General features: G+C 56.9%; 1 protein-coding gene across 1 annotated transcript in view; it reads left to right on the forward strand.

Annotated features, from left to right (window-relative positions):
* The first annotated feature begins 656 nt into the window (after positions 1 to 656).
* LOC138529320 (phospholipase A2 inhibitor and Ly6/PLAUR domain-containing protein-like) overlaps positions 657 to 24,565 on the forward strand; it is a 183,250-nt gene continuing 159,341 nt past the window's right edge. The window contains exon 1 of the mRNA XM_069640824.1: positions 657 to 795. Coding sequence (XP_069496925.1) covers positions 747 to 795 — 49 coding nt within the window. The 5' untranslated portion in view covers positions 657 to 746. The remainder of the gene's footprint in view (positions 796 to 24,565) is intronic.

A 24,565-nucleotide genomic window follows, 5' to 3' on the forward strand; every position in this document is an offset into this window, starting at 1 on the left:
CAGAAGTTAGAGCCATAAGTAAAAGTGTGCTATAGTCAATTCAGGAGTGGTGGGTTTGGAAGGACGGTTATTTGGTTAATGTGTTCTAGGTAAATATTCTGTTCATGGAGATAGATTTTATTATTTGTTTTTAACCTCTTTAGGGTATATTCTGTTTTTAGGGGTTTTATGTTGTGAAGGTCATGCTTGTGCAGTGTGTTAATGTAGATAGGCTATACCAGAATTACGAGACTAATTTATGTAAGTTAGCATTATTTAGAGAGAAAGCAAATGTCAGGTAACTACTGTGGGTTGTGCCTTATTAATTCTTGGGATGGTGGGATTTGTCTGTGTGTGTTGCTAAAACTCATCTGAGTGGCACCCAGAGGGAAGTTGGGCAAGCGCACATGAGCACAGCTTAGAGGGAACATTGATTGTACTGCTCTACTCCAAAAAATATGTGAACTATGTTTCACAGAAATGAAATTCTACTGAAAGAAACTAGTCTGCTTGATTAAACTAAGTTTGTTTTCCCTGGCAACGAATGCATACATCACAATCATTTTGGCAAGGTGCACATTCTCCAGTGAGGCAGGCTTAAAGCTTTCTCCACACCCAGTCTCTCCTTCTGTACACACTCACCTTAAAAGGTTTCTGGCAGCCACTCCCACTGGCCATGGATTGCCATTAAGATATGATTACAAGGCAGTTATAAGTCGCTATTGCCAGTGACCAAACTGCAAAATCAACTTCTCCTCATAAATAGCATGGCTGTCCTCATAGCTGCCTGCCTCATGGCAGCTCTCCTGCCTGCAGGTAAGGTTACTCTCCCTTCATGTTCCTTTGGTCATGCATGGCTGTCCCCATAGCAGCCTGCCTCATGGCAGCTCTCCTGCCTGAAGGTAAGCTTACTCTCTCCTCGTGTTCTTTTGGTCATGCATGGCTGTCCTCATAGCTGCCTGCCTCATGGCAGCTTTCCTGCCTGAAGGTAAGGTGACTCTCCCCTCGTGTTCTTTTGGTCATGATATGGCATGCTACAGAATTGTGCGGCATTGTATGAAATATTGGGTTATCTTATAGTATTTAATTGGTATAACCCTAAGTCCCATTAGGCATGCCAGCTGCTATGTCAAAAGGAAATGACCTCTGATGTGTCAACTGTCGATTGCCACAAAATGTCAATTTATATCAATCTTTGGTGCAAAATGTTTGGGGAGGGGACAGACAATCACAGCGCAAGGGAGAGTATGCTCTCTAAAAGCATTTTGTTTTTGTGACTTTGTGTGAAAATATGGTCATATCACTTGTTAAGAGTTAAAATACATCTAATGGTCTCTGAGTTAAAATTCCTTTAGTTGCTTCTGAGCACCAAGGGCTTTATTCCAGAAATATTGCACCAATGCAAGAACACTGTTTACAGTACGCAAATTGCCCTAGTGCAAGAAAAGACTCTTTCAGTGCATTTTAGCACTAGGGCGAACTTTCTTGTAGTGCTAATTGCCTTCCCCAGTAGCACTGGGGCAAACGTTTCCCTGATGCAAAAAAGGCATTGGAAGACTATGGGCAGTGCTATGGAAATATTGCACCAGTGCAAGAGCAATTAGCACTAGGGCAGGCATGGTCCAGTGACAAAAATTATTAGCTCAATGCATTTTTCCACCATGGTAATGTTTGCCCTTGTAGTAATCCTTTGCCTTTGTACACAAATGCATGGGAAGAATATGTTCTTTTGCATTATGGTACTTTTTTGCGCTAGTGACTATTACAATTGCACCAATGCAATTTGTTTGCAATTTGGCCGTTTGTTGTTTGATTAAGGGAAATGTTGCCCTAGTGCTAATACTGTGCAAAACTGTAAATTCACCAGTGCAACATTTCTGTAATTCAACCACTTGTTTTTGTGTAATTGCACAAATTACTTGAACTTTGAGGTGGATTCAGTTAAAAAGGTAACCCTTTTTTAATGTCTCTCTGTGCACCTGCATTGATTACCTTCCACAAGACTGAATCTTTACACCAGAGGTGCTTGCTTAAAACAATCCTGTACGTGTATGTGCAATATTCCATCTGTAGAGCACATTTATCCCTCTGTTGATGTAAGTTTGGGGGACATGTTTCCATCATTCCTTCTCCCTTTTCTTGGGCTACTGGTGGAGCTTGCGCCACCTATAAGCCGTAACTATTGCATTAGAGTACAGATAGGGCACAATAGCATATGAGGAGGGGCACACACCTTGTAAGTGTTGTTTCGTTGTTTGTCCACACATTGACCGCTCATGTTCATGCTAATCCCTACTGACATTCCCACCCAGATCCTGCCCCTCCACGCCCAAATCACCTGCTAATGGAAACAGCTCTTTTTAAACAAGGCTTACAATCAAACTTTGCACTCGAAATACCTGCCAGTGTTTTTTAAAAGCAGTCTTCTGAGACTTAGGGGCCAATTCATGGAAATGGGCGAGAAATCCTGCAAGCGCTGAGTGCCAAGAAGGATACTACGCAAGCCTGCACCCTGGAAGAAAAATGCGCGCCACTCGTATTCATGGAATTGACAGCGCAAAGTAACAGTATTCGCAAGTTGCGCCCTGAACGCCCCCGACACGCCCACAAGTTCGAACAGCCAGAAAAGCTACCTTTGTGCGCTCCCCTGGGTGTGAATACACACACCCTTCAAACAGTGCATGGGGTCCCTTGTAAGCAGGCCTGCGACTCGGGGACACTGCGCGGGGGTCCCCCGTGACTGTATCGGGCCCCCCGACAACATGCGTATAAAAAATCGTAACTCTGGAAATCTGCATGCGTACCCACGTAAAATTTTCCTGCACCCCACTACATTACTTACGCGCACCCCTAAGTTACATCGGAACCCCAATTGAGTACACACACCCCCCGAAATCCAACATGCAAGCCCACCTACATGCTGAAAATCCGAAGCCCAAGTTTAGTTACGCCTGCCTTCGAGTGGCAGATCGTATGAAGGACTTGCGTGGCAATTTCCCAGCCGAGACATTGCGCGATCGAATCCATGAATACGTCTCGTGCCACGCAATAGTGGGCGTGCGAGGTTCTGCCTACAGGCCATCCCTCTGAACGCCCACTTTTTTGCAAGTTCTTCCCCATTTTTGGTGTTTCACCCCCTTCCCAGTCCTAAACGCAAGCCACGTCCAAGTTCTGCTCGGAGTCTCGGGCAAGGCCTCGACGGCTCGCAATGACGTGCCAAGCAAGCACGAACTTCATTAATCGACGAAGGGGGACTGTAAACCGGCTACTGGTGTAATAAAAATGTCTTAAGCAGGTCTTCCTTCAGCCACTCGATTCATAAGCACTATGTGCGCCCTTCACTAAAGTCCTGTTAAAAACAAGCATCGGCAAAGCCAACAGTTTTTGCTTATGTATAAGTATTAGGTATTTGCTAGGCACTGCTATTAGATGCCCAGGAAATTCTGCACCTGCTACCATCAATGGCTAGTTAATAACACTACGTCAGTACCTGGCAAATAACTGTCCCACGCCACACAAAAGCCCATATTGTTGGCATTGCCAATGCCTGTTCTTTTTTTTGTGCTATCCATATATCTCCATTATCATCTTTCCATCCATCTACCTTTTCCCTTTCTTGCTCTTTTCGTTTATGTCACGATTTCTACCTACATCTTCCTTTCTCTTCGTTTCCATTGCCCTTTTTCCTTCTTTCATTTCTTCCAACTCTTTCCCCCTTCCACCTCTCTTCTCCTCCTTTTGCTCTACTGCTGCCTTCCTTAGCACCTTTTTGCTACCTCTTTCATGTTATATCATGTTATTTTCTTCTTCGTATTTTCACTATTTTCGTATTTCCTCATGTTCAGCCTCCTTGGGCATTCCTCATGTTCATCCATCACCCCCTGGAGGTCACATTTAGTGAATCCATAAAAACACTTTAAGGAACATTATAGACAGCTGCAGATGTATACATTCTGGGAGTCTTGCATTTGTTTATTTTCATTTTGCAATTCTGCGGTCAGACCACCCCATGCACATGTCTGTGTGTGACTAGTTATAGGGATGTCCTCAGAGGGACATCAAAGGTGTGAGAAACATGAGAGCAAGCATGGGCACTTGAAGGTATATATATATATATATATATATATATATATATATATATTGACAAGGTAATTCATAGAAATTCGCACAAAAGTGGCGCACGCGACTGGCGCACAGTGTGCCCATGCGAATGTCTGCGCCAGCCGCGTGCGCTATAATCGATTTCCGCGCACAGCGTATTCATGGATTTTCGCATCCAAAACCAGCCGTGGCGCAGTGTGGCGCAGCGACCCTGCAGCAGCGCCAGTTACGCCCCCAAGAACGCCCTCGCGCAAGGAAAAGCCTTCAAAATCCCCAAATAATCGCAAAGGGCTGCGCTAACCCTGGACCAGTTCACAGGGATGGCAAACAGCAAACGCCAAGCGGGGAACGTGTATTTCAGTGGTTCGCGGGAAGTTCCACACGCGATTGTCCTGTGTACGTGTGCATCAGGGGTGCGCGGGAAGTATCACACGCAAAATCAGCAAGGTACATGTATTTCAGGGGTGCGCGGGAAGTATCACACGCAAAAGCAGCAGGGTACGTGTATTTCAGGGGTGCGCGGGAAGTATCACACATGATTCCATCAGGGTACGTGTATTACAGAGGTGCGCAGGAAGTATAACACGCAAAAGCAGCAGGGTACGTGTATTTCAGGGGTGCGCGGGAAGTATCACACGCAAAATCAGCAGGGTACGTGTATTTCAGGGGTGCGCGGGAAGTATCACACGCGATTCTATCAGGGTACGTGTATTACAGGGGTGCGCGGGAAGTATCACACGCAAAAGCAGCAGGGTACGTGTATTTCAGGGGTGCGCGGGAAGTATCACACGCAAAATCAGCAGGGTATGTGTATTTCAGGGGTGCACGGGAAGTATCACACGCGATTCCAGCAGGGTACATGTATTACAGGGGTGCGCGGGGAGCACCACACGTGAATTGCATGTGTGGGTCCTCCCAGGTGTTCCCTCTACACCCTCCACGGCCCCTGCAGGTGGCCCACACCACAGGGGCAAACCGTGCACATGTCCTGCAGGCACCCCATCCACCATGGCCATGGCCATGCCCCCCAGCCAACCCACATGTCACCTTGCACTACTCCCCACCAACGCATGTCCCCCTGCACCCCCAGCCACCAGGGGCAGCCTCCACCAGGCCCCCGCCCATGTCTACCACCACCCCCGCCCCCCAGCAGTGCAGGGGCAGCCTCCACCAGGCCCCCACTCATGTCTCCCACCACCCCCACTCCCCAGCCACCAGGGGTAGCCTCCACCAGGCCCCCACTCATGTCCCCTATTACCCCCACCCCCCAGCAGTGCAGGGGCAGCCTCCACCAGGCCCCAACTCATGTCCCCTATCACCCCCACCCCCCAGCAGTGCAGGTGCAGCCCCCACCAGGCCCCACTCATGTCTCCCACCACCCCCACCCCCCAGCAGTGCAGGGGCAGCCTCCACCAGGCCCCCACTCATGTCCCCTATCACCCCCACCACCCAGCCACCAGAGGCAGCCTCCACCAGGCCCCCACTCATGTCCCCTATTACCCCCACCCCCCAGCAGTGCAGGGGCAGCCTCCACCAGGCCCCCACTCATGTCTCCCACCACCCCCACCCCCCAGCCACCAGGGGTAGCCTCCACCAGGACCCCACTCATGTCCCCTATCACCCCCACCCCCCAGCCACCAGGGGCAGCCTCCACCAGGCCCCCACTCATGTCTCCCACCACCCCCACCCCCCAGCCACCAGGGGCAGCCTCCACCAGGCCCCCACTATTGTCTCCCACCACCCCACCCCCCAGCCACCAGGGGGCAGCCTCCACCAGGCCCCCACTCATGTCTCCCTGCACCCCCACACCCCAGCAGTGCAGGGGCAGCCTCCACCAGGCACCCACTCATGTCCCCTATTACCCCCACCCCCCAGCAGTTCAGGGCCAGCCCCCACGAGGCCCCCACTCATGTCCCCTATCACCCCCAGCCACCAGGGGCAGCCTCCACCAGGCCCCCACTCATGTCTCCCACCACCCCCACCCCCCAGTCACCAGGGGCAGCCTCCACCAGGCCCCCACTCATGTCCCCAATTACCCCCACCCCCCAGCAGTGCAGGGGCAGCCTCCACCAGGCCCCCACTCATGTCCCCTATTACCCCCACCCCCCAGCAGTGCAGGGGCAGCCCCCACCAGGCCCCTACTCATGTCTCTCACCACCCCCACCCCCACCCCCCAGCAGTGCAGGGGCAGCCTCCACCAGGCCCCCACTCATGTCCCCTATCACCCCCACCCCCCAGCCACCAGGGGCAGCCTCCACCAGGCCCCCACTCATGTCCCCTATCACCCCCGCCCCCCAGCCACCAGGGGCAGCCTCCACCAGGCCCCCACCCATGTCTACCACCACACCCGCCCCCCAGCAGTGCAGGGGCAGCCTCCACCAGGCCCCCACTCATGTCCCCTATTACCCCCACCCCCCAGCAGTGCAGGGGCAGCCCCCACCAGGCCCCACTCATGTCCCCTATTACCCCCACCCCCCAGCAGTGCAGGGGCAGCCCCCACCAGGCCCCCACTCATGTCTCCCACAACCCCCACCCCCCAGCAGTGCAGGGGCAGCCTCCACCAGGCCCCCACCCATGTCTACCACCACCCCCGCCCCCCAGCAGTCCAGGAACAGCCTCCACCAGGCCCCCACTCATGTCCCCTATTACCCCCACCCCCCCAGCAGTGCAGGGGAAGCCCCCACCAGGCCCCCACTCATGTCTCCCACCACCCCCGCCCCCCAGCAGTGCAGGGGCAGCCTCCACCAGCCCCCCACCCATGTCTACCACCACCCCCGCCCCCCAGCAGTGCAGGGGCAGCCTCCACCAGGCCCCCACTCATGTCCCCTATTACCCCCACCCCCCAGCAGTGCAGGGGCAGCCCCCACCAGGCCCCCACTCATGTCTACCACCACCCCCACCCCCCAGCAGTGCAGGGACAGCCTCCACCAGGCCCCCACCCATGTCTCCCACCACCCCACCCCCCAGCCACCAGGGGCAGCCTCCACCAGCCCCCCACTCATGTCTCCCTGCACCCTCACCCCCCAGCAGTGCAGGGGCAGCCTCCACCAGGCCCCCACTCATGTCCCTTATTATCCCCACCCCCCAGCAGTGCAGGGCCAGCCCCCACCAGGCCCCCACTCATGTCCCCTATCACCCCCACCCCCCAGCCACCAGGGGCAGCCTCCACCAGGCCCCCACTTATGTCTCCCACCACCCCCACCCCCCAGCCACCAGGGGCAGCCTCCACCAGGCCCCCACTCATGTCCCCTATTACCCCCACCCCCCAGCAGTGCAGGGGCAGCCCCCACCAGGCCCCTACTCATGTCTCCCACCACCCCACCCCCCAGCAGTGCAGGGGCAGCCTCCACCAGGCCCCCACTCATGTCCCCTATCACCCCCACCCCCCAGCCACCAGGGGCAGCCTCCACCAGGCCCCCACTCATGTCCCCTATCACCACCACTACGCAGCCACCAGGGGCAGCCTCCACCAGGCCCCCACCCATGTCTACCACCACCCCCGCCCCCCAGCAGTGCAGGGGGAGCCTCCACCAGGCCCCCACTCATGTCCCCTATTACCCCCATCCCCCAGCAGTGCAGGGGCAGCCCCCACCAGGCCCCCACTCATGTCCCCTATTACCCCCATCCCCCAGCAGTGCAGGGGCAGCCCCCACCAGGCCCCCACACATGTCTCCCACAACCCCGACCCCCCAGCAGTGCAGGGGCAGCCTCCACCAGGCCCCCACCCATGTCTACCACCACCCCCGCCCCCCAGCAGTGCAGGAGCAGCCTCCACCAGGCCCCCACTCATGTCCCCTATTACCCCCACCCCTCCAGCAGTGCAGGGGCAGCCCCCACCAGGCCCCCACTCATGTCTCCCACCACCCCCGCCCTCCAGCAGTGCAGGGGCAGCCTCCACCAGGCCCCCACCCATGTCTACCACCACCCCCACCCCCCAGCAGTGCAGGGGCAGCCTCCACCAGGCCCCCACTCATGTCCCCTAATGCCCCCACCCCCCAGCAGTGCAGGGGCAGCCCCCACCAGGCCCCCACTCATGTCTACCACCACCTCCACCCCCCAGCAGTGCAGGGACAGCCTCCACCAGGCCCCCACTCATGTCTCCCACCACCCCCACCCCCCAGCCACCAGGGGCAGCCTCCACCAGGCCCCCACTCATGTCTCCCACAACCCCCACCCCTCAGCCACCAGGGGCAGCCTCCACCAGGACCCCACCCATGTCTACCACCACCCACGCCCCCCCCCAGCAGTGCAGGGGCAGCCTCCACCAGGCCCCCACTCATGTCCCCTATTACCCCCACCCCCCAGCAGTGCAGGGCAGCCTCCACCAGGCCCCCACTCATGTCCCCTATTACCCCCACCCGCCAGAAGTGCAGGGGCAGCCCACCAGGCCCCCACTCATGTCTCCCACCACCCCCCAGCAGTGCTGGGGCAGCATCCACCAGGCCCCCACTCATGTCCCCTATCACCCCCACCCCCCAGCCACCAGGGGCAGCCTCCACCAGGCCCCCACTCATGTCCCCTATTACCCCCACCCCCCAGCAGTGCAGGGGCAACCTCCACCAGGCCCCCACTCATGTCCCCTATTACCCCCACCCCTCAGCAGTGCAGGGGCAGCCTCCACCAGGCCCCCACTCATGTCCCCTATCACCCCCACCCCCCAGCCACCAGGGGCAGCCTCCACCAGGCCCCCACTCATGTCCCCTATTACCCCACCCCCCAGCAGTGCAGGGGCAGCCTCCACCAGGCCCCCACTCATGTCCCCTATCACCCCCACCCCCCAGCCACCAGGGGCAGCCTCCACCAGGCCCCCACTCATGTCTCCCACCACCCCCAGCCACCAGGGGCAGCCTCCACCAGGCCCCCACCCATGTCTACCACCACCCCCGCCCCCCAGCAGTGCAGGGGCAGCCTCCACCAGGCCCCCACCCATGTCTACCACCACCCCCGTCCCCCAGCAGTGCAGGGGCAGCCTCCACCAGGCCCCCACCCATGTCTACCACCACCCCCACCCCCCAGCAGTGCAGGGGCAGCCCCCACCAGGCCCCTACCCATGTTTCCCAGTCAACATGTCACCACAATGTAGATCCCTGGCCCTTATGGTCAGCCTCCAAATGGCAAACACCCACCCGAGTATTGCATCCACCCACTTAGAAATGGCAAAAACATGATAGAAGCCCAATTGCAAGTTTGGAAATGAACACATGTCCTTCACATACACCCAATGGGTGTCAGTGAATGTCAAAACCCATATCATGATATGCATGAAACCAATGAGATGATACTACACATTGAACTTTGCAGAAAAAAATATGTATTAAAAACAACATAAATTGAATAAAAAATAAACAAACAATAATAGAAATTAAAAAAAAAAAAAAACAGCAGGTCCGTGAAATAATGCTAAACCACAAATCATAATGCAAAGGAAAGGTGTCCAAAGTCCCAGTCCACAAAAGTAAATCCAATGGAAAATTAAAATCGAAAACCATTGCTCCATGGCGAAATCATAATAAAAATTGAAAATCCAAAAGTCAACTATGTACAGATAAACAATCCAGGGTCCATGATCCCAACCGAATAAATGAAACCTATCTAATAACACTACCTTAAAAAAATAACTATATACAAAAATGTGGCCCATTGTCCAAAAGGTCCAAAAAAAATGCTAAACCAAAGGAAATCTAACACCAACTATATAACTATTTACAAGGGCAGCGGGCTAGTCCGACGGCTCACTTCGGGATGTTCCGGGCCAGGGCATCATCGAACTCCTGCTCAATGTCCCAGAGGCGCTCCTCCTCCATGGCCCCGAGGGTCCGCAGGGCCGTCCACATGTTCCCCCCAAACTCCCTGCGGATTGCCTCGAGGCACTCGGCACGCCTCAGGGCCCTCTGCATGGAGTTCTCCGCCCTGACCATTGTGAGCTGTGCCTCTTCCGCCCGCTGCCGCTCCGCATCTATGGCGTGGCCCAACCGCTGCCACATGGAAGACACTTCCCGTCCTGGGCCCTCCTGCCCTCAGGCCGATGCCTGCCCCTCCGATGTGGAAGGCCCCGAGCCATCATGGCTCCCACCACGTTGCTGTTGCTGCGCCTCTGCCCGTGCACTGCCTCCTGCTGCCTGCACATCCTCCGCTGGCTGGGGTGCAGTTGTTGATGTGGCCACCCCTGCTGGACGTCCGACTCCCGACTGTGGCAGGGATGCCTCCTCCACCAGCCTGGCTGCACCGTCAGAGGCAGCTCCACAGGGCACCCAGGTGACTGATGGGTGGGAAGATGGCACGGAGGACGACTGGCGCATAGGGGGTTCAGTTGAGGAGGGGGTCGTAGCAAGCCCCATCAAACGGAGGAATCCGGCCTGGGTGACCTGTCCCAGTAGGCCGACACGGTCAATGAGCCATTCGAGATGACGTGCAGTCTCCTCATGAAAAGACTGCAGGTCACCTTGCATGGCCCGTTGATGCAACGCCACACCAGTCAGGACAGGCTCAACCCGGACCCGGATAGCCACGTCCGCAGGCAGAGGAAGGCCAGTTGTTGTAAGCTCATCCCCTGCCTGAAAACGGGTCTGGACGTAGGCATCCCTGCTGGTGCAAGATGATGCAGTGACAGGATCAGGGACGGGACTGCACACAGGCACCTCCGCGGCGACCTGTGCTGCCTCCTGTCCCTGGTCCTGCACTGCACCACTAGCACCAGTGGAATCCCCACCTCCAGACCCCGTCTCTGTTGCTTGCACGCCCTCCTCCTCCACCAAACCCCCCACCAACCTGGATGACTCTGTGCCGTCGTTGGGCCCTGTGGGGTCCCAGCTGCCCCTTCTGCTACCGAGGAGTCCAACTCTGACCTCCGCCTCTTGGACCTCCCCCCGGCAGCTGCGGCCTGGGACGCGGCACCGGACTCCTCACTCCCCGATGAGATCACAACCTGGGAGGGGAGCCGGGCCTTGCGTCTCCGGCTGTCGGTGCGATCCCCGCCGCTGTGCTCCACAGCACCTTCTCCGCCCTCTTCATCAGTTGACGCTGCAGACAGGGAGAAATAAAACACAGGCATCAGGGCACTGTACAATGGACACATACACACATGACAGTTGCACATGAGTGGCATTGGCAAACCTCAGACATGGCATCACAATCGGCAACACACATGTCATTTCAACTTGCACACATGAGCCATACCACAGCCACATTGCAACTGCCAGCACCATCCATACACATACAACAGCATGAGCAGGCAAAGGTGAGCCAGACATCACATGCAACACAGGGAGTGCACTACACATGCATGCACACCACCACACTTGCATGCATGTGTACACCTCAGCCAACTGTTGCAGTGTTCCGATGGGCATCCATGTCACATCTGCCAATCAGGCTTCCACATCCCGCTGTCACATGCATCCATGTTGCCTCACTGTTGCACCCTTGTCAAATACACACACATGCACATGTACACAGTGCTGATACATGCAGCTGAAAACAACATACATGTGTGACATCACGAACATGCCCACTTACATACACATTCATCCAATCATGTGTGCCCACGCAACTGCATTTGGCATGCAAGCCGACACACCCAAGCACCATCCATGTCTCACACATGACAGCCCTCGCATGTGTTAGCCTCACGGTCCTGTACACCCCCACCCATACTCGGCCCCATACAAACAGATGTGCAACCGGCACACTACTGGCACATCACCACACGCACAGCTTACAATCATGATGCATGTACACTTACCGCTTGTCTCCAGGCGGGTCTGCCTCTCAAGGACCTGGACGTGGATCGCTGGGGATATGCGTTCCAGGACCCTCATCTGATCTTCCGACAAGTGGCCCCGGCGCCCCTTAGCATCCGCTGCCTTCAAGAGGCGCCAGGCCTTGCTCAGGGTCCTGGACCTGAAGTTCTCCCAGCGCTTCTTGACATGTTGGAAGTCGCGGACTGCCACCCCCTCCGCGTTGATGGCAGTCACGATGTCCAGATCCGAGTCCGTCCTTCCTTGTCGGCGCGCACCCTTCCATAGAGGGCATCATACTGCCCCAGGACTTGCTCCACCAGGACACCAACTTCCCTGGCACTGAAGCTGGTGCCCCTCTGCCTCACTGGCCGGGGGTTGTCAGTGGTGCCAGATGTTGCAGTGCCCGACATGACAACCCCAGAGGCAGGAGTGGGTGGGCAACTGGGTCCTGGGGCTGGGCTGTGGAGCGATGGAATCGCAGTCGGGAGTCTTCGGTTCCAGCAGGGGTGGTCACAGCAACAGCACCCCTGGCTGATGTGCAGGCAGCAAATGGCAGGGCACGTGGGCAGCAGCAGATGGCAGGTGGGAGCGTGCTCAGGGCTCTGGGGGGCAGTAATTCGGCCTTGTGGGCAGGAGCGTGGTCTTCCGTGTGCTTCCGCGTGGCCAGCTTGATACGGAGTGATTTGGCACGTGAAAATCCTGCACGTCTGCGTGTAAATCGAGGAAAGGCCCTTAGCGCGTATGCACGTCAGCACGCATATGTGATTTCATTGGACCAAAGGCCCTTAGCGCGTGAGCGCGTCTGTGACGTGAGGCGCGCTGGTGTTTCCTTCATTACACGTGATGACAGAGCACACGTGGATTTCCACCAATCGCGTGTGGAACTTCCTGCGCACCCCAGAAATACACGTACCCAGGCCAATCGCGTGTACGCTCACTTCCCTCCGATTACATGCGATGACACTCGGACGTGCAGTTTTACCACGTGTGCTCGCATATACGATTTCATTGGCCCAAAGACCACCATGCGCAGCTGTGACGTCACGTGCATGGCCGTAGAGAATGGCGCATGTAAAAATGAAGAGATACACGTCCGAGTGTCAAAGCGCGTAATTGGTGGAAATGGCCTCATCGCGTATGCGCATCTGTGACGTGTGTATAAAAGGTACGTGTAGAACGCCATTTCCTTGTACGTGCTTTTCGTGGAGAGCGAGTGGGTGAAATCTGTACTTCTTGTCGGTTCACACGCGATTTACTTCACAGCGTTTCCAGTTCGTACTCCCTGTTACCTCTGACAGCTTTTTCTCTATTCCTCTTTTTCCTGGGCCTGTTTCCTCAAACAGCGTTCCCTTCTACTATTGTCCTGTCTCCTCAGACAGCATACAATTCTTCTTTTGGCGGAGGTGTTGCCAACGCGCACACGCGCTTTTTTTTCACGCTTTTGTTCCTGGCAGACGGTGAGTCGCACACGTATTTAACATCTGTGCTTGCCCCGTGTGTCGCGTACCCCTTCAGAGGTCAATCTAGGCTGCGTGTGACATGCATACGTTCATTCTTGTGTTCCTGGGTGCCACAGCGTAGTGCAGGTTTATTTTTCCACACACGTTGTCTAGGAGGGGTTGCGTGCACCTTACTTCGCTTTTTTGGGGTGCCTGTACGTTGCATGACCCGTCATCTTTCCCCAGGGGTGACATGCAGCCTTGCTAGAGCACTAGGGTACGATTACGATCTGGTACCCAACCCCTTTGACCCCCAATTGCCCAGGACAATAGTTCACATCGACTCCCATATGCACAATAACATCAGTGCCATGGCTGGGAGGCGACCAAGCCGTAAGGGTGGCAAAGGTGGCCGAGCCCCAAGTGGTGGCCGTGGTGGATCCAGTAGGGGACGTGGCCGTGACTTGCAGGGTGCCCCTAGCCCCCCATGTGTGGAGGAGCAGTCAGGGACACCCATGCCCCCCCCCCTGGTTGAGGTTACCGTGGCTAACACCATCCATGCTCAGCCCTTGTTGGACCAGCCCACTGTGGAACCAGACCTGGCACAGGGTGACTCCATGGCTGACTTCCAGGTCAGCAGGTCTAGGCCACGTGCGCCGGTGAACGTTGGTGTCATCAGGCCACGTGGATCATGGGCAGCTAGGTCATCTGCTGCCCCGCGTAGGCAGGCTGGGGAGGCTGCAGGGGCAGCTGCGGCTCCATCCACCCTGTTAGGCGGAAACCTGTGCAGTTCCCTCTGGGACCACTGCAAAAGATTTAGGACTACAGGTGTTTGGCGGTGAACCCACTTGGTAGCAGTCTGTACCACACATATTCACTTGGTAGCTGTGGCTGAGCAGTCAGACTTCCCTCAAGAAGAGTTGAACAGTATGTGGAGTATACAAAATAGGGCAATTCTTCACAGCAAGACAAGCAAACACGCAACGAGGCTTAGTGTAAAGATATTAAGGTATTTATTTATAACTAAATATCTATCAAAAACACTATGGCACTTTCACTGCAAACAAATCAAACACAATTACTCTACGAAGAAGAAACGATCAATCCCCCTAGCAATATTTCGACAAGTCTAGGTTCTACCGGCACCACTTATTTACAGACAGAGGTGTATACCTCAACCTAGATGGCACTCTAATATTAGTTAGGACGGGAGAGAAAAAGATAGGCAGGTTACGAAATCACCACAGTTCAATACTTCGCGGGTAAAATGCCAGGCAGGAAGGCAAGAACCACAATAGATTGTAAAGTTCAGAGGCCAGGCCCACTCGGAGAGAGGCAAGGCGATATGTCCCAAAAAGTCTCTAGTGGAGATGCATTCAAGTCTTTGTAGCAAATTGTTATCGGCAGATTGAACCAGTTCAGAACAATAAATGAGAAAAGCTTGGAGGCGACCCAACGGAAAGGAGAGGATTAAGACACCTCACTCGAACCGATCGAAAGGGAAACCAGGCGGACACGGTACCTTGCTGTGGAGGGCAGCTCCGGCGGGGGCAGTTGTTCCTGGTGGTGGATGCACGTCGGGTCTTTGCCAAGAGTAGAGATGATCTCGTCGTCGAAGAAAAGTGAAGTCCGGTGCACCACCAGGGAAGAGACCAGCCGCGGAGTGCTCCGTCACAAGGCACCACCTTTTGATCGCGGTACAGGGGTGGTGGCTATCCGGTTGCCGAGGTGCACTGCACGGGCAATTCGACCACTGCGTCCTGAGGCGAATAAAAAGCAAAGGGGACTGGTTGTTCCCACCAGTCAGGGGAAGAGACTCTCCGGCAGGGAGATCTCCTCTGTCGTCGGGAAGTGGTGAGTCGGCTCAGCAGGGCTCCACCGGAGGTGTCGTCATTGCAGGTCGGCTCAGCGTTACCCTCGTCGGATTCTTAGGTCCTGTGGCGACTTCTGAAGATCCAGTCCCAAAAGTCCTGCTTTTATGCAGAAAACCCCCATTCATTCAGCCTAGCTGTCAACACATGCTAAGTGGTGAGCGGGGGGCTCACCACTTGGGCCAATCACTCAAGAGTGCGACCGGAGTTGGCAGGGCAACTCGGTCCAGGGTGCCTAAACCCCCTCCCACACCCCTGTGGTAACCCAGACAGAATGGCACCACTTTGGAGGGTCTCTGTACAGAGCCCGCCAAAAGTGGAACAAAGTGCTCGACCTTTGGTTTAGGAGTTAAAGAGACAAACACAGACGCCATTTTACAAACCGAGTTCTGGCAGAAAATACCATCCGATAAACTTATTTAAGATAAGTAGATCGGTGGTACGTTAGAGATTAACGAGAAAAAGTAGCAATCTCCAACAATGGGACGAATCCCATAGGGTTATGTTCGGGGTCGAACATAACAAGTAGTTTCCACTGCCACCAGCCAAAACTCGACGAGGGGGGACGGGACAGTGCCCCCTCGAATAACAGATCCAGGAGTAATCGAATTACTCCTACTAGTACGTCCACAATAAGATGGTTTGTACTAGTTCTGTTAGTACATTTAGGTCTAGTAAAGCCAATGGTGACTTTACATGCCCGGTGAGACAGTAGTCAGTCCCCGGGTATGGAGTCTATGGTGGAGGTCCGCTAGGACACCCCCGTGTTACGGCACGTAGGGTGCGGTGTAACACACATAGAAAAACATATGAGACCCTATGGAGTAAAAGACCCCATAGCCCATAGAACACATTGACATTCAAAGGAATTACACACATACATGTCCAAGAGCGGGAGAAAAGAGCCCCACTTTTGGCAGGATGGAAAAAAACAAACTCCAGAAATCCAGCAAAGCTGCTGGGGGACTCACTAGGTTAGGAAATTCAGCCTAAACAGAGAATTCTCCCTAACACACCCCACCTCTCACACACCCATCCAGGACAGTGTCAGTCCAAGTCCATCATGCTGACATTCCCCCTGAGACCATCACACTTGAGCTAATGCCTGCACCAACTCCCATGCTGAGTGTGCAATCCCACGCTCCTGCCCCTAGTGTCCAGAGCGGCTTAGGACACTCAGGATCCCCACCACCTTCCAAGCGGAAAAGGAAGAGTACTCGTCCAGTAGAGGCTGATGCCCCAGACACGGCTACACAGTCCGGCCCGTCAAGGAAGCCCAGCTTCAATGAGGCCGAACTGAATGCACTTGTAGAGTATGTGTCCGCACATGACCGCAAAATGGTGATTGTTGCAGGATCCAAGACCACACCTGCACAACGTCAGGCACACTGGCAGACCATTGCGGACATCATAAGTGCCCTTGGAATCGTGAGGCGCACAGCTAATGAATGCTACAAGCGCTGGAATGACCTGAAGCGCAGGGCAAAGAATAAGCTGGCCTCAAGTTATGCCGCAACTCTAGTGACTGGAGGTAGGTCTCCAGCAGACGACATAGAACTCACTCCACATGAGCAGGTTGCTGGGACCTACGTCACAGAGGAACAGATCCAAGGCGTGGGAGAACTGGCAGATTACGAGGCATTGTCCGGTGAGTGCACATGCATGTGTGTGTCATCCATGTGCATGGTGTGTGTGGGACGGCTTCTGTTTGGGTGCCAGGGGAGGGTGTGTGTGCCTGAGTGGTTCGGCTCACCCATGTGCCTCTTCCTATACATTCTTGGCACCAGCATTTGGGTATAGCAGCATCCCTTCGGCCAACATTAGACATCCAGCCCAACACCATGCCAGTTGCCCTTGGAGTGTCATCTTGCCACAACACTGTTGCTTATTTACCTCTGTTTATTCAGGCAGATTGTTTGTATACCACCACTTTTACTCGGGATTTCTCAGTCCTATTGTCACATGTCTGACATGGCTATGGTACAGTGGACTGGCTCAGTTTCCTGGACATGATTAGTTTAGACATGTCCCTGTGCTATAGGACCATTTTTGACTGGCAGCTGCAGGTTAAACATTTGAACCATTACAATGAAAATAATCAATTATATGAGCAAACTGGACTGAATGAACAATTGGTGACCTCCTCTCCCTCTTCACTTCATGGCTAGGGTACATGCCATCTGTGTGATGGCATGTGTATTTGACCTGCCAATCACTGGCCAATGTGTGATGCCACTGCTAGGCAGCATGCAGCAAATGTGTTCATCTTCCATCTTGGTGTCATCAATGTGTGCCATCTGCCTCCCCATCACATGCAGTGACGGTGCATGCATGGGAGTGTTTTAGTCATGTGGGACATGTGTCAATCAAGTACTGTTTCTGTACCCTCTCAGCCCTAATTGTGTGCCATAGTGCTAATGCCTGTTTCCATTTGTTTTCTTTTATGTCTTTGCAGGGGAAGACACACTTGATACTGCTGGGGTTGTGGAGATGGTGCAGACCCAGGAGGGGTCTGAGGGCCGACCGACCACCAGTGAGGGACGTGGTGTAGTGGTGGGTGAGAACCCACAACTGCTGCAGGTCGTGCTCTCAAGGGGTGTCTCTGGCAGCACCTCCCCCGAGCTGTATTCAGGTGTCGATTCGGATGATGAGACCTACGTGCCGTCGCAGGTGAGTGTTCCTGGGAGGGATTCTGTTCTGTCCGACCCACCTGCACCACGGTTAGAACCCTCAATGGGGATGTCAGTGTTGGCAGGTACGCCTTTGGTGGTTACGGATGCAGGGTCACACTCCGCGACATCTGATCCTGTTCCTGGGCCAGCAGATCAGAGGGGAAATGCAGTCCTGCAGCCTCAGGCAGTGCCGGCACAGAAAGGCGCAGTTCGCCTTGCCCCAGACAGGTGTGGTGCCTGCCGACGTGGTGGCCGTACGCCACCTGGCAATACCGCATGGGAGCAATCCATTTACGGTATGGCAACCCAACAGGCAGCATCATCAGAGATGATGGCTCAGGCCATGGATAGGGTGGCCACTTCCATTGTCCCCCCCGAAAGGCTGATGGAGCGACTACAGCAGGCAACCGACTCCATCTGCCAGTCACACAGGGAGGACATGTTGGCGTCCGACAGGGACAGGCGGGCGGCACTGGCGACTCTGCAGGAAGCCATCTCCATAGAGTCCCAGGGCCACAGGGAAGCCCTGAGGCTGGAACTCCTTCACCTCAGGACGACTCTTGTTGAGCTTGAGGCTTCAACAAACCGAAGGACAGAACAGCAGCTGGAGCGTCTCACCCGTACGCTCTCAGCTGAGATGCAGGCAACTAGGGCGGAGGTCCGGGCATCCTGTGAGTTGTTGCATGGGGACCTCCGCACACTTATCCTCCAGAATGAGACCTACCACACCCACATGCTTGGAGCCATGGAGGAACAGACTAGGGCTTTGCGTGGGCTGCCTCCCATAGTGCCACCACCTCCTGATGCAGCTGCAGAGGGTGAGGATAGCGACAGCAGTGATACTCCCACAATAGGGTAGCCGTGTAGGCCATGAGCCCATGGAGGTGTTTTTTTTCGCAAGATCCACACAGGTGGGTTTTGGTGTGCACCCTGTCCTCGGACCTCCTGGGTGGCCTCCGCTACCCCCCCCCCCGGGCCCATTAATGGCCATTTTTGATTTTTATTTTTATTTATTTTTATTTTTTTTGGGACAGTGTTTTGCCTTGTGTGGCTCCCGTGGGCATATGCTGCATTGTGGCTGGGCACATGCAGGCTTGTCATGGATTTGGTTCAGATGCTTGGGTTTTTGTCACACACACCCCTCCTGCTTCCCGTTTCCATGGGCTTGCAAAGGGTGTGCCCAAGTGACATTGACGTACATGGTGACATTGGACTCCCATGAGCTGTGTGGGCAGTCTGTAGTCAATACTGTGTATACATTCATAGTGCATATTGTTGTTGTATTGTACACTGCGTGGTATATTGCTATGTGCCTCTGCATCCATCTCATCCTCCATATTTGCAGGTCCATTCCTCATGTCTTCACAATGCGGTCCACCTTGGAACTGGAGTCCATGTTGTAAGCAGTGCACCTACACTCTTGCGTGGCGCTAACACTGTATACTTGGAAGTGTTCGGAGGGCTGTCATCATCAGGTGGTGAGGCTAGCTAATTTTTAAGTCTGTAATGTCATGTTTAAGGTAGGTTGGAGGTTGTGTAAGTGATTGGTATTCTTGGTAAGTATTTGGTAATGTGGGTTGTAGGTCGTGCATTACTGTGAGCATTTCATATGTGGACATGTTTCCATTAGGGACACTGTAGCTGCTGACAGTTGGGGCATGTTGTGGGGATTAATTTCTTTCCTCTCACATTGCATGACATGCCATGGTGTGTTGTGTGGCCGTGCCGGGGAGGGGGTGGGTGACATGGCACTGTTTTCATGTAGTATTTTGCAAGTGGGTATTCATTTCTGCAGCATGGAAGTGTCTTTTCATGACACTGCATTGGTGGTGTTTGTGTAGGTAGGGATGCACACATTGTGACACTTCCACATGAACAATCTCAGGCTGCTATGGTTCTGACAGTTGACAGTCCCTTTGTTCGTCTTAATTGTCAGGTCGAGTCATCATTGCTTATCAGATGTTATGTGCCAGGCCTGTGTGCACTCCACTGGGGTGTGATTTCTATGTGAAGTAATTAGCCACCAGCTGCGTACGGGCTGCCTCACCCCGTGCCCTCTCCCCTCCCATGCGCAGCAGCCGTGTATGTGGTTGGGGATGTGGGGGAACCACCATGTCCACAGCCAGGCCCCGCGTGTTGCAACATTGTGCAGGACACATGCTGCCACTATGATCCTGCACACTACTGGGGGCGCATATAACAGCTGCCCGCCAGAACGGTCAAGGGAGCGACAGCGTGACTTGAGCACTCGGAATGTGCGCTCCACTATGCCCCGGGTTGCAATATGGGCTGTGTTGTATCTTACCTCTGGAGGCGTGATGGGGTTCCGAATTGGCGTCATCATGTGGGTGCTCAGAGGGTAGGCACTGTCCCCTGGTGAGGAGGTGATGGGTATCATTAGTGGGGTAGTGACATAACTCTGCATCTGACATGCATGCATGTGCAGTGGCATTCATACTCACAAAGCAGCCATGTATCGCCATGCCGCCCAGCTTCTAGGTCCCGGTTTAGGGTAGACATTCGGTAAATGAAGCTGTCGTGGGTGGACCCTGGATAGTTGGCATATACTGAGGTGATGATTCCCTTAGCATTACATACTACCTGCACGTTGATGGAATGCCAGTGCTTGCGGTTCCTATAGATGTGCTCAGATGCCCTGGGGGGACGTAGTGCCACATGGGTGCAGTCAATGGCACCTAGAACCTTTGGGAATTGTGCCACACTGTAGAAATCGAGGGTGGCAGCCTGCCTTTCTGCAGGTGTCCTGGGCAGGTATATGTGCCTACGGACTGATGGGCGTGCAGTGATGATGTTCAAGACCTGGTGTAGGCAGCGTGACTGCATGGCCTGTGACACCCCACCCACTATGGCACTTGTCCGCTGAAATGATCCTGTGGCCAAGAAGTGCAGTACATTGAGGACCTTCTCCAGGGGGCTGAGTGCTTGGGAGCACAGGGTGGGTGATGTGAGGTCATCCTCCCACTCACTGACCAGGTCCAGTATTATGTGTGGGGGAAACCTGTACCTCCCATACACCTGGTCATCAGGCATCCCAAAAAGGCTGGTTCTGGGAGTGAAAATTCGGGCCCTCACTATCCTCCTCCTCCTCCTTTGGTAACCCACGGCCACTGCTGCTAGGAATGGTATATTCATCCTGGCTATGAGCTTGTTTGTTGTTTGCGCGCACTTTTATGCTGCGCGGGTCGACGTACGCCTGCTTCATGCTGGCATACGTGTCTCAGGATTAGACCATTTATTTTTCGGCACGTCGTAGGCGGACGTGTGAATCTTCCCGCCCACCCCAGGAATACACGTAGCACGCTCTCCCAGGCCCAGTCGCGGGTAAATATTCCCGCCCACCCCTGGAATACATGTACCCCGCTCTCACAGGCCCAGTCGCGTGTGGAAGTTCACACGCACCCCGTAGTACACGTACCCAGGCTAATCGCGTGTGGAACTTCCCGCGCACCCCGAAGTACACGTACCCAGGCCAATCGCGTGTGGAACTTCCTGCGCACCCCGAAGTACACGTACACAGGCCAATCGCGTGTGGAACTTCCCGCGCACCCCGAAGTACACATACCCAGGCAAATCGCAAGGCTGGGGCGTGGGGGTGCAGGGGGACATGAGTGGGGGCCTGGTGGAGGCTGCCCCTGCACTGCTGGGGGGTGGGGGTGGTGGGAGACATGAGTGGGGGCCTGGTGGAGGCTGCCCCTGGGGGGTGGGGGTGGTGGTAGACATGAGTGGGGGCCTGGTGGAGGCTGCCCCTGCACTGCTGGGGGTGGGGGTAATAGGGGACATGAGTGGGGGCCTGGTGGAGGCTGCCCCTGGTGGCTGGGGGTGGGGGTGATGGGAGACATGAGTGGGGGCCTGGTGGAGGCTGCCCCTGCACTGCTGGGGGGTGGGGGTGCATGGGGACATGAGTGGGGGCCTGGTGGAGGCTGCCCCTGCACTGCTGGGGGGTGGGGGTAATAGGAACCTTGAGTGGGGGCCTGGTGGAGGCTGCCCCTGCACTGCTGGGGGGTGGGGTGGTGGGAGACATGAGTGGGGGCCTGGTGGAGGCTGCCCCTGGTGGCTGGGGGGTGGGGGTGGTGGGAGACATTGGTGGGGGCCTGGTGGAGGCTGCCCCTGGTGGCTGGGGGGTGGGGGTGGTGGGAGACATGAGTGGGGGCCTGGTGGAGGCTGCCACTGGTGGCTGGGGGGTGGGGGTGGTGGTAGACATGAGTGGGGGCCTGGTGGGGGCTGCCCCTGCACTGCTGGGGGGTGGGGGGGTGGGAGACATGAGTGGGGGCCTGGTGGAGGCTGCCCCTGGTGGCTGGGGGGTGGGGTGGTGGGAGACATGGGTGGGGGCCTGGTGGAGGCTGCCCCTGGTGGCTGGGGGGTGGGGGTGGTGGGAGACATGTGTGGGGGCCTGGTGGAGGCTGCCCCTGGTGGCTGGGGGGTGGGGGTGGTGGTAGACATGAGTGGGGGCCTGGTGGGGGCTGCCCCTGCACTGCTGGGTGGTGGGGGTGCAGGGAGACATGAGTGGGGGCCTGGTTGAGGCTGCCCCTGGTGGCTGAGAGGTGGGGGTGATGGGAGACATGAGTGGGGGCCTGGTGGAGGCTGCCCCTGCACTGCTGGGGGGTGGGGGTGGTGGTAGACATGGGTGGGGGCCTGGTGGAGGCTGCCCCTGCACGGCAGGGGGGTGGGGGTGCAGGGAGACATGAGTGGGGGCCTGGTGGAGGCTGCCCCTGGTGGCTGGGGGGTGGGGGTGGTGGGAGACATGAGTTGGACATGAGTGGGGGCCTGTTGGAGGCTGCCCCTGCACTGCTGGGGGTGGGGGTAATAGGGGACATGAGTGGGGGCCTGGTGGAGGCTGCCCCTGCACTGCTGGGGGGTGGGGCTGGTGGTAGACATGAGTGGGGGCCTGGTGGAGGCTGCCCCTGCACTGCTGGGGGGTGGGGGTGGTGGGAGACATGGGTGGGGGCCTGGTGGAGGCTGCCCCTGCACTGCTGGGGGGTGGGGGTGGTGGGAGACATAAGTGGGGGCCTGGTGGAGGCTGCCCCTGGTGGCTGGGGGTGGGGGTGGTGGTAGACATGAGTGGGGGGCTGGTGGAGGCTGCCCCTGCACTGCTGGGGGGTGGGGTAATAGGGGACATGAGTGGGGGCCTGATGGAGGCTGCCCCTGGTGGCTGGGGGGTGGGGGTGATGGGAGACATGAGTGGGGGCCTGGTGGAGGCTGCCCCTGGTGGCTGGGGGGTGGGGGTGGTGGGAGACATGAGTGGGGGCCTGGTGGAGGCTGCCCCTGGTGGCTGGGGGGTGGGGGTGGTGGGAGACATGAGTGGGGGCCTGGTGGAGGCTGCCCCTGGTGGCTGGGGGGTGGGGGTGGTGGGAGACATGAGTGGAGGCCTGGTGGAGGCTGCCCCTGCACTGCTGGGGGTGGGGGTGGTGGTAGACATGGGTGGGGTCTGGTGGAGGCTGCCCCTGCACTGCTGGGCGGTGGGGGTGCAGGGAGACATGAGTGGGGGCCTGGTGGAGGCTGCCCCTGGTGGCTGGGGGGTGGGGGTGGTGGGAGACATGAGTTGGACATGAGTGGGGGCCTGGTGGAGGCTGCCCCTGCACTGCTGGGGGGTGGGGGTAATATGTGACATGAGTGGGGGCCTGGTGGAGGCTGCCCCTTTTGGCTGGGGGTGATGGGAGACATGAGTGGGGGCCTGGTGGAGGCTGCCCCTGCACTGCTGGGGGGTGGGGGTGGTGGGAGACATGAGTGGGGGCCTGGTGGAGGCTGCCCCTGGTGGCTGGGGGGTGGGGGTGGTGGTAGACATGAGTGGGGGCCTGGTGGAGGCTGCCCCTGCACTGCTGGGGGGTGGGGGTGCAGGGAGACATGAGTGGGGGCCTGGTGGAGGCTGCCCCTGGTGGCTGGGGGGTGGGGGTGATGGGAGACATGAGTGGGGGCCTGGTGGAGGCTGCCCCTGCACTGCTGGGGGGTGGGGGCCTGGTGGAGGCTGCCCCTGGTGGCTGGGTGGTGGGGGTGGTGGGAGACATGGGTGGGGGCCTGGTGGAGGCTGCCCCTGGTGGCTGGGGAGTGGGGGTGGTGGGAGACATGAGTGGGGGCCTGGTGGAGGCTGCCCCTGGTGGCTGGGGGGTGGGGGTGGTGGGAGACATGAGTGGGTGCCTGGTGGAGGCTGCCCCTGCACTGCTGGGTGGTGGGGGTAATAGGGGACATGAGTGGGGGCCTGGTGGAGGCTGCCCCTGCACTGCTGGGGGGTGGGGGTGGTGGTAGACATGGGTGGGGGCCTGGTGGAGGCTGCCCCTGCACTGCTGGGGGGTGGGGGTGCAGGGAGACATGAGTGGGGGCCTGGTGGAGGCTGCCCCTGGTGGCTGGGGGGTGGGGGTGGTGGTAGACATGAGTGGGGGCCTGGTGGAGGCTGCCCCTGCACTGCTGGGGGGTGGGGGTAATAGGGTACATAAGTGGGGGCCTCGTGGAGGCTGCCCCTGCTGGCTGGGGGGTGGGGGTGATGGGAGACATGAGTGGGGGCCTGGTGGAGGCTGCCCCTGGTGGCTGGGGGGTGGGGGTGGTGGTAGACATGAGTGGGGGCCTGGTGGAGGCTGCCCCTGCACTGCTGGGGGGTTGGGGTAATATGGGACATGAGTGGGGGCCTGGTGGAGGCTGCTCCTGGTGGCTGGGGGGTGGGGTGATGGGAGTCATGAGTGGGGGCCTGGTGGAGGCTGCCCCTGCACTGCTGGGGGGTGGGGGTGCATGGGGACATGAGTGGGGGCCTGGTG

This window comes from Ambystoma mexicanum, chromosome 1q (genome assembly GCF_040938575.1).
Source record: "Ambystoma mexicanum isolate Mex_15411 chromosome 1q, UKY_AmexF1_1, whole genome shotgun sequence".
Taxonomy (NCBI): domain Eukaryota; kingdom Metazoa; phylum Chordata; class Amphibia; order Caudata; family Ambystomatidae; genus Ambystoma; species Ambystoma mexicanum.